The sequence below is a fragment of the Nelumbo lutea genome, chromosome 1, assembly GCF_056320005.1.
Source record: "Nelumbo lutea isolate HS-2025 chromosome 1, American lotus-T2T, whole genome shotgun sequence".
In the NCBI taxonomy this organism is placed as follows: Eukaryota; Viridiplantae; Streptophyta; class Magnoliopsida; order Proteales; family Nelumbonaceae; genus Nelumbo; species Nelumbo lutea.
In genome coordinates, this window is record NC_142684.1 from 174457601 (window position 1) to 174468609 (window position 11009).

General features: G+C 36.9%; 1 protein-coding gene across 1 annotated transcript; it reads right to left on the reverse strand.

Moving 5' to 3' along the window:
- Window positions 1-786: 786 nt before the first annotated feature.
- On the reverse strand, window positions 787-10520 carry LOC148879313 (serine--tRNA ligase-like). Its single transcript, XM_088960821.1, has 9 exons — window positions 9921-10520; window positions 9747-9817; window positions 9477-9638; window positions 9274-9379; window positions 5753-5946; window positions 2050-2153; window positions 1738-1921; window positions 1410-1589; window positions 787-1283 (listed from the first exon to the last, which is right to left on the reverse strand). Exons 1-9 carry the CDS (start codon window positions 10051-10053, stop codon window positions 1065-1067), a joined length of 1353 nt encoding a protein of 450 aa, XP_088816947.1. The 5' UTR covers window positions 10054-10520; the 3' UTR covers window positions 787-1064.
- Between the last annotated feature and the right edge of the window lie 489 nt (window positions 10521-11009).

Consider the following 11009-nt stretch of genomic DNA (forward strand, 5'->3'; position numbering starts at 1 on the left):
CGAGTTATTACATATATCATGATCATACGGAAATGGATCGAGTCATCTGTTCCTTCATCCAAGAAAAGGTATTTCTATTTTGCATGGTCCAATCATTGATCCCGAAAATTTCTACAATAAATTAGGTAAGTGGCTAGTATAATTAGGTAAGTGGCTAGTATAGTTCTCTATCCACAATTCTGCTAGTGTATTGGAATAATTTTTTCAACCAACCCAAACATATACAATGTAAGCTAACCAATTTTCATTAATGGTCAGTGATTTTGGGTGACCAATTCTTCAATCCAGTCAAATTGATTTGATTGGCCAAACAACCTGCAACCAAACCAAACTGACCATAAACACCCCTACTGAAAACCGCTCCAATATCGTCTAACATTTTTAACCATACGCCATATGCCATTTCTCCTGCATGTATCGCATTCTGTTGAGCCTCAACTGCCACGGATTTCTCATAATGGTCTCTTAATAGGACTCCACCAGTCGCCGTTGATTTACCATCTCGAATAAACGTCAAAAATTCAAGGCTATCCATTGATCTTTTCAGATCTCCACTTTATCATCTGCTTGGTCCCTTTTCCACCTCGCGTAGTTGGTGTCCACAGTACACGTAGAATGTCATCGGTTTATTGCGTTGATTCTGGGCCTAAGTTAGGAGCCTGATCTAAGTTCTTACTTAGCAAATTAGCATGGAAAGCGAGGAAATTGGATGGTGTCCGGGACTATACCAGATCCTGTCCGTCAATAAACCTTTAAGTAACTAATATAGAGGAGATCACTGGCACGTTTGATACCATCCAATCCATTAATAATCACCTTTTACCACCCGCAACAGTTCTCGTATGGGCATCGGTGGAGTTCTCTCAAAATTCTAACATCTCAAATCAATCTTGTAGTAGTTATTGATTAATGATGTTTAAGAGCATGGAACCAACATTATAAATGTGTTGGCATGTCACCTTTTGGCTTTTTACCATTTAATTTAATATCTTTTAACCTCGCAACACCTTTTTGAAATGGAGAAAGAAATTGAACTGTCATCTGGGCCAGAATCTCTTCCTGTTTCATTTTCCATTGCTTTTGGACTTCTTCCCCTTGGCTTCTGTCTGTGGACTGATTTGGAAAGGAATAAAGGTAATGCCACCCATGAAGGGTTGCAAGGCTTTTGGTATCTCCACACCATCTTCCTTCTGGTTGTTCTCGAGAATACAGCAAATAGTCCTCTCTGTTGCTGTAAGGGTAGAGTTCAACAAGTGAACATACTGCTTTACTTGTTCGTTGCTCTGCAACCAAAAGAATAATAAGCTGTAAATACCAAAACAAATAGCGAAAGAGTCCTTCATAAATGGATTTGGAGTTCAAGGCATGCATTTTAAAGTAATGGTTTGAAGTGGAAGCAAGGCGCCTACCTTTTTCTGCCCATATCGAATCTCTAATCTCCTCGACTGGTAATCTGTACAGTTCGAACAGGAAACCAGCTCTCTATATGTCTTGGATGCAGGAAACCATCCTTCCAAATCATACTTCTTGGCGGCTGCATCATTCAAAGCACCAGAAACAATTGCCACAACCTGATGGGGAATATTCAACTGCAGTAAAGAATACATATGTCAGACAACTTCCATGGGTAACAGATCATCATTCAAATAGAAAAAAATAAGATTATAAGAATAAAATAGAGAGATGCAAGGATAACATGGTTGCTGTTTCCTAAGGGTTTCTGAGCAAGATCTATACCTCCTTGTAGAAGTCCTCCGAGTTTTTTATCATTTCCTCGTGCATTTCCCATGAATCATTACCATTTGGGCTGGTGATGCAGAATTGTTCCACTTTTTCAAATTGATGGACACGGAAAATACCTAGTGTATCTCGACCATGTGAACCAGCTTCCTTACGGAAACAAGTTGAATATCCTGCATATCTAGCCACAGATCCAATCTTTGTGGTGAAGGATTTATTTAAATCATCAAGTGAAATACTATCAACAGTAACTATATGACTTCATGATCCTTTTGTGGATAATAATATCCCAGAAGTCTTGGTTTATACCTTACGGGAAGTTCTGAAGGATGTATCCAGTCATCAAGATGATAAGCACACAGTGGCTGCTCAGCTGTAGCAATTAGATACTTGTCATCTCCCTCACCAGTTACCTGTAAGTAATTTGATCAATTGTAAGCATAAATACTTCATTCTTTTTCCATAAGAAGGGGTACCCACATAAAAGCACATTTGTTCTTATCAACAAATAAATGACCATGGAACTTTCAAAGGCATTTGTCATCTATTCAGAATACATAATATGCAGAAAACATAAGCATAAATAGATCCACATAAAAAGTCTAAAATGAATGTAGCGAAGTTGCCTTTTGATGAGCAAGAAAAGAGGTTCATTGTGAACATAGTAGATGAAAGAGCTTCCCTTGACACAGATTAATAGGAATAATGTGCTTAGCCCTCGGAATATACCAGTCTGACAAGCTTTGTGCATGGGAAGTTCAAAGTCGGTACTGTAATGATATTCCCCAACAGATACAGCATATATCATAACTTGTGCATCACAGTTACGTGCCTGATGGAGTGGGAGACTCTTTGAGGGCTAAAGTGTTAGCAGCTTTAGAAGGGGTACAAAGGGCTAAAGACCTAAATGTCAAGAAATTGATTATAGAGGGAGATTCTGTGATTGTAGTGGACTGGCTAAAAGGAGACACTTCTAAGATGTGGAGCTACAGTAATGAAAAGAGAAAGTTCAAATGGCTGATCAAGAATATGAAAGTTCAGTGTACTTGGGTAAAGAGAAATGCAAACTGCTTTGCTGACGGATTAGCTAGGAAAGGGGTTAATAGGGTTTCTGGGTTCTGGGCTTAGTTGTAATTGTTGTTTTTATCAGTTTAGGCGCATTCCCAACTTCTAGGGAGTTAAGATACCTTAGCTCCTCTTCTTTGTAAGTTTACTATTATTTAATGAAATCTGTTGTTATTGATAAAAAGAAATAACTTGTGCATCACAGGTTGAACTCTATTATGAAGTGCTAATGAAAGTTGGAAATGTAGTCACTTATTTTTATAGGCACTGTATGTATGACATGTAATCAATGCAACAAACCTTTGGGGGTGGGAGTTGTAACGGCAAAACTGACACTCCTTCCCTATTTCAACTGTGTACACACCAGCGATTTAAGGCACGCCTAGGCACACAGGCGAGGCGCATTTTAGGGTATGCGCCTCGCCCAGGTCCTAGGTGCACCCCTTTCAAAAGGTACACGCCTGGTGCGCCTCAGCCTCAGCCTAGGTGTGCACCTTTTTAAAATTCTGTGCTTTTTTCGCTCGCTCACCAAAGCTCTGAGAACCCCCTATTTGCTAATGTTGTTCATTCATTCATTCCAATAAAATATCTTCTTAAAAGGCAAATAAAGTTATAAAATTATTTTTTAAGTGAGAAATAAGAATTTAAGATCCTAACATGGACTTGTTCGGGCTTACCTCGAGAGGCATGGTACAAAGGTGACTCATAGAATCAAGAATGCAATATGTTTTACATTACATTAGCTACTTGAAGTAATGCAATTGAGGAAAAAAAAGAGATTGTGGGTTTTACATGCTTGAAAATACTTTATATGTTTGCTTTTATTTATAAATTTTCATTTGAATATGCTTTACATGTTATGTTATGTATTTTAATTTTAGATAATATGTTTTTAAAAACATTTATTTTAAAATTTAAGTTTATATTTTTTATTAACATTATGTTTAATATTTTTTGCATTTTTTGAATTTTCTGACTTTTTTTATTTTTTAGCATTTTTTTGGTATTTTTGTGCCTTGCTTCAAAAAGGCGTGCACCTCGCCTTGTGCCTTTTCTGTGCCTTGCGCTTTTAAAACACTGGTACGCACTCAAGAAATTGGCCTTGGTAGCAGTGGTTATAAATCACTAGATTATGGTTTTCTTTTTCTTATTTTTTGTTGCAACTTTTCTTAAAATAGTTGCTTAAGGTTATAATTTGGAATCCTCAAAATAATGTCAACCATCCAAATGTTTTCCTTCCATTCAATGGAACTCCCTACTTTCTTCAGACATGTCCTTTCAAACTTAAATACTTGATTATTGTTTAAGTATCATTTTTTCTAATTAAGATCTTAAAACCAAAAGAAGATAATAAACTATACATGAATCGGTTGGTCTAAAGAACATTTAGATACTTGATTATGGTTTATTATTTTTTTTCTAATTAAAATCTTAAAGCCAAAAGAAGATAATAAACTATATGGCAACCCTCCTATATACTTCAGTGAATGGACAACTAACTGTTTGTTATCAAAAGCTAAGGTAAAATAAATAAAAAACTTCAGTTACTGATAAAAAATAAATTAAAAAAAAAAAACATAGTACAAGCTCGAAAAAAACAAACATACTTGGCAAAGTCTGCAATCACTGCTTTGTAACATAACAGTTGAATTACTTCTACAACACCACTTGCTTTGACCATTCTTTTAGATGATTGAAAAAAAATAACAGCTTTTTAATGGTTTTTTTTTTGAAGGATCAGGGTTTAAAATTAGAATTCTAGATTGAAAGGAGGTTCTGGTCAGACATGGTTCATTGCCAATAAAAGTAGAAGAGGAAGGTTGAAGAGAAAATATTTTAAGTTTGTTCTATTCCCAACTTTTAGTTTTTTACTTTTTTCGGTGTTTCTTTCCTTGCAACCAGTATTAAGAAATAACTAGTTTTCTTGCATTAACATTAAATGCATGTCATGCACAGAGTAAATACTACAGAAGCAAACGTTGCCATGGTTTTCATTTGCATTTCTTTTTCCTGTAATAAATAATAAAAAAAAAATCTAAAGGCTGCCTCGCTGAAAGGCCTTGAAATGACAATCAACCAACTGCATAGAAAAATTCTCTGCCTAACAATCAACCAGTCCTAAGGGACTGGGATCCTCCTGAATCTAGTTTTCTCAAATTGAACTTTGATGGAAGAAGTTTGGGTAATCCAAGGACCGTCTGGAATTGGAGGGATGATGAGAAATGACAAGGGAATTATTGAGGGCTTGTATTCAGGCCCTATTGGAATGGGAAACTCCACTACAGCTGAGCTAAATGCAGTGGTATTTGATGCAAAAAGTTATAGAGTTGGGAGTGAGAAAGTTGTTATGGTAGGTGATTCCAAAGTAGTTATAAGCTGGCTGAAACAGAACGGAAAGACTCCTTGGTTTTTTGGAAATGAAATAAAAAAGTTTAAAAGACTTTCAAAGGACATGCAGCTGCTAATTCAGTGGATTCCAAGGTTGGCAAACAGTTTAGCAGATCAGTTAGCAAAACAAAGGGGCTAACAGGGAACAATGATTTTGGGCTGAGTTTAAGGTTGAAGATCTAAAAAGTTTCTAGTTTGACAAGGTTTAAGTCACAGTGAGGTAGCCGGGTCTACTCATAAGTTGTATTTGTTTCTTCTTGTTAATTGATAACTGATAAAAAAAGCTACAATTCCCATGCCTAGGCTCCATCTTTATAATCTCTGGGGTTCCACCCTTCTTTTTGCAATACAATTTCTTTACTTGCCTTTCAAAAAAAAACAATATTAAGCATGCATGTGATCAACAATTTCAGTTTTTACAGAAATAGACATGAAATATTCTTATAGATACAAGTGAAAGCCCTTTATAAGCATAATAAAATATATCAGTTTAAAGTTTATACAACTCTACAGTACTAGGCAAGTTTCACAAAAGAAAGGACAAAATGAGAAAAGTCACCTTGTAAAGTTCTTCATCAAACTGAGCTAGTTGGGCGCATTTTGCCATGATATCCTTTTTCATGAAAAATGGAGTCTGCAATGGTGTGTATTTCCGGTTTGCCAAAAATGTTAAGCCAAAGTTAATCAATGCCTGATTAAGTAGTAGACCAGCCCCTTTCAAATAGTAACCCCTTCCTCCAGCCACATTAGCACCTACACATTAAGAATTTTTTCATAAATGAGAACACTACACGAAGCATCCACAAGCACTAAGATAACCTCTAGACTGTCCATTTTCAATCTAGGTCATGGACGGTTCAAAATGGGTTCCATGCCCATGTTGGATACATCAACTTTTAGTGAACCAAAAAAGGTTAACATCTAGTTCAGAGAGACCAAAACTCCAGCTTACAGCATGAACATCTCACTTGTGTGAATCCAAAAGTCAGCCAAATAACCGATTGATCATTTGGCTAGAGATGTGAAGATAGATGAATAAGACTGTTACCTTTAGATATATGTTTGTGCATAACAATTGTTTTGTAGATTCATTGCCTCCATTCTAAAGAGGTTTTTTCTTGGTTTGCATATAATTTTGTAATCACTTATTTCTTCTGTTTGATAAAGTTTTGTTACTGTTATGGTTTCATTCAATACGTACATATCTTCAAGTTCAAGCACAGATGATAAGGCTTGGAATTGTCAGGAGTTAAGATAGTAATTGGAAAGTATAATATTTGCAGTCTTCGCAGATTGTTGAATGCAATTGGAGAATCAATTTCACACAACAAAAACTTGGAACCAAGATCATCATCCATGTGAGCAAAATGTTTTTTTTTTTCACAATATAATGAACCTCTGCTGATAATCTAACCATTTTTTAGCTTAAACAGATGTTATAAAAAGCATAAAAAATATCATGCTCCAACATTTCTCATGAAATAATGGACAAATATCAAGTATTGGGTAGCTTGATTTCAATGCTATAGCAGCTAGTCCAGTTTTTGAAGCTTCATTCCCTCAGTAAGGTAGAAAGGAGTTCGTTCAATATGGGAATTGGATATGCAAGCCTTTATTCCAGAAGAACATAAAAACATTCAAACACAAGATTTTATTATATCCATCATTCACTAAGATTAGCAAAACTTGATACCCTGCTCTTACATACAATCAAATTCTTCTTCTTCCTCCCCCTCCAACCTGGTGTTTGTAACATAATTTTCAAGGCACCAAGGCAAGGCTAGGCGATGGGGGGGCACCTTGTCGCCTATTCACCTAGGTGATGAATTTTTTTAAGTAAAAACATATATCCTAGGGTAGTTCCCTAGGTTCCATAACCATATTTCCTTAATAATTATCCATAATTTTCATAAGAAAAGTATAAACCTCATGAGAAAGTCTAGAAAATCGACATATTCATGAGAAGAAAAAAGAAAAGAAAACTCAAAAAATACAGGGGCTGAACCCCTATTTTTGTTATAGGAAAAGAAAGAAAAGAAAAGGTGGAAGAAGAAGACAAAGTCGAAGAAGAAAATGTGTTGATTAGATAAAATTTAAGTTCTTCCTTACTTATTAGTTCAGGTTTTGAAGTCTTTGAGGGTTCAATATAGCAGTTAGCAATGTCTGTGTTGATTAAACCCTAACAAATAAGAAAACAATAAAAAGAAATTAGTATATAAAGACAAAATGATAATTTTAGTTTAACGATGTCTATTTTATAATTATAATCTCAAAATTTTAAGAATATAATAGTATTTTATAACAGAATATACAAAACTGCTTGGCAATTAGATGGGGCAAGCCTTCAAGGGTGCCTTGTCGCTAGGTGTCGCCTTGACAACTATGGTGTGTAACACGATGGATCAGCCATGGCCTGACTTCTCCAAAGGTCTGAAGGGAAAATGGCCATACTTGGTTGGGGATGGAAGGAAATGGCTAGATCTCCAGAGGGGCTTGCACAACATACCCTCTGGAGAGGGATCATGCTGCTGTAGTTCCTGCAAAATGTTGGTGATCAGAGACAGAGAGAGAGGGAGAGAGGAAGAGAGGGGGAGGGAGAGAGAGAGAGTTGGAATTTGGATCTTGGATACCCCCTTAGATTTGATCATTCCTATTATTTATATTCCATGTCAGCCAAGGTGGCCAGTTGTCAGCCAATAGTTTGTCATTGGACCAGGCTGGCATAGTTCTGATTCAAAATGGATTAAACAGGGTATATCCGTATATGTGGTGGTTCATATTGAAAGCTGTGCACTGTCTTTTTTTTTATGAATAAAGTTGTGACACTATCTAACACATATGTCAATGCTCTTACACCTTGATGGGTTTTTCCATTTCACATGGTCCAAGTTATGGACACTTTAGGTAGGAACCAGTTGTCAATTGATGGTGTACAGGAGAAATTTACACTATTACAGATAGAGAAAAGATGGATAATAAATAAATGAGTAAAAACCAACTTAACAAGATAAAATTGTTCTGACTACAATTGCCAATTGACTCATTTGCAATTCATTACTAAAGTTAGAGGCCCAATTAAATCAGCAAAAAGATGACTAATAAATCAAATCATCAGTTGTGGGGAAAATAGGAGGTCAAAATATTTTTATTCATGTATTGGGTTGTGTCCACAAACTCAAACCTACAGTTGATTGGGGAGCTTGGTGAACCTCCAGGTCTACCATCCATGCGTCAAGTCAATGATGATAACGAGAGTATATGTAGAGGTATCTACACTTGCAGACACATGCACAGGAACAAGGATCAAATGAAAAATTCATAATTAAATTAAGCTTAAAGATTTGAAATGCATAGACTAACAAATAATTTATGCCAAAAGGCGATGGAAATCATGTAATTCAATGTTAAAATGGTTAAAAAAGAAGCCAAGGAGGATTACACTGCAAACTTAGCTTCAACAATCTACAACACTTATTAGAGAAACTTTCAATGTGACACAAGACTTCCTCGTTTAAGTTCCAAACTTTATATGCATCTCAAATGCCTTTGACCCGAATGCTCTCTAAGAAAACTGATCTTCGGATTAACTTTCTTAAATTCGTTAAAAAGATGAGCTACAAGATGATCATACAAGACTATGTGGAGTTCAGGGGCAGAGACAGGATTTTTTCCTTGGGGGGGGTGCAAATATAAGTGGGATATAAATGGGGATTGTGGAGGATTTTTAAGGCATACCACATACCACGGGGGGGCATCTCCCCTCTGCCACCCCCTGGCTCCACCCCTGGTTGAGATTAACAACACATGAAATAGATACCTTAAGAAAATAGCATAGAAGCAAAAGATGTCTCTTAAATTCATCAAAAGCCCCATGCAACTTCAAATAGATCCAACAGCATGGTTCCCCTTCAAGGTTCTTTAACATTCATTTGCAAATATCACAAAACCATGGTGTGTGTGTGTGTGTTATTAATTCAGAAAATACAGAAACATCAAACGCGTTTCTGAAATTGTTCACATCAGAGTCTACCACAGGTTACAAAAAACTGCCAGGGAAACTTTCAGAGATTGTTTACGTGCCTTTCTTCATGTCTGCAATTCCAAGAAGTTCAACAAGTTCAACATGATTTCTCAGTTTAGGCTCTTCCCGTTTCTCCCCCCACGATCGAATTACTGCATTATTCGCCTAATACAAACGAAAAATAAAGTTAGCACGTATATTAATTATATCCAATTCAACTTCATTTTGCATTAAACTAAAGAAATTGTGACCAACCATATACCTCGTCATCGCTGATAGGAACGGAATCGTGCACAAGGTTTCCGACAACTTCCAATCTCGAACACAAGGCCTCTCTGGCCTCCTGAACTTCGACTTCTTTCTTTGCCGTCAACCGCTTGTTCTCATCCGTATTTTTTATCCTTTCACTCGCATCTTCACCGGCCTTCCAAAGTAAATATACAATTCAATTCTAAAACTACGACCAATCGAACCAATATAATAAAATAAGTTCAACTAAAACTAGACGAAATACAAGCAAAAGGAAGCTCACAATTTTGAGGCGCGCAACTTCCTTATTAATCTTGTTGAAGTCCTTCCGCAGATTATCAAGCTCGAATTGACCTGTGTAACCAAAGCGAAGAGGAACCCAATGTCTGAATTCTTCATAAATTGAAGTTGCACAACGAATGAGATAAGACTAAAACCCAAAACTTTCGAAGCTTACGCTGTCGCCATTCCTTGTCCAGGCGGATGATCTCGTCGATGATCTCGACATTGGCGTATCGCCGGCGCTGCGATTCACGGATCCGTTCGGGATCGTGGCCCTTGTCTTCTCGGAAGAGATTGATGTCCAGCATCTCTGTTAGTTAGTGTAAGCACTGCAGAAGGCGGCAGCGAATAGTTGATGAAACAGATAGAGTGACGGACCAGTGGACCACCCAAAACCCTAATCGAAATCGAGATCCCTAAATACTTGGTGGCGCGAAATGAACGATCACTCCCTCCGGATTGTCTGAACCCGAACTTGACTCGTCCCACTTGGCTCTTCAATTAACTCATTCTACCGACTTACCGAGTTCCAACTGGGCTGAGCCAGCCATATGAAGAGTTGCATGCAAGAAAACCTCAAAGAAACAATCAAACAAGCCAGTCTATTGGGGACGGGCTATCCCCGTTGCGGTCTCCGTCTCCCGGTGTGTAGCCCATCATGAAGCCCAAAAGAAAATTTGAAAAGATATTCCAGAACTTTCAAAACACCCCTGAACTCCCAACAGTTTGCCACTCCTCTTAATGGGACTGTTGGAAAAGAGAAATTTCTTAAAATACCTTTAACTTAATTCAAAATGGGGTATTATTCATTGCCATATATGTTGAAATGCCATAAACCAATTCCAACAAACCAAAAAAAAAGTCCAATAATTTTTTTTTTTTTTGTAAAACTAGCAAAAAGAGTTCATTAAACTAAGACCCAGAGTACAAAAAGTAAAAGTTAGGGTCTAATTAAGTCTTGGTTGGCCAAATCTTGGATCCACCCAAGTAGATCTTGGGCAAGCAACCCAAACTCTTACCTCTCTTGGCTAGCATATGTGCATCAGCATTACAAGATCTATTTACATGATTAAAGGAAATTGTTAAATCTTCAATAAGTAATTTAATATCCATGCGTGGAAAGTTTGCATCTGAGACCAAGTCCAAGTATTCTGTCCTTAGAACCCGCACTAGAAGTTGACAGTCCGATTCCACTTCTATATCTTTCTCTTTGTACATACTCAAAACCTCTAGACTGTTGAGGTTCGCCATTGCTTCAGCCTGA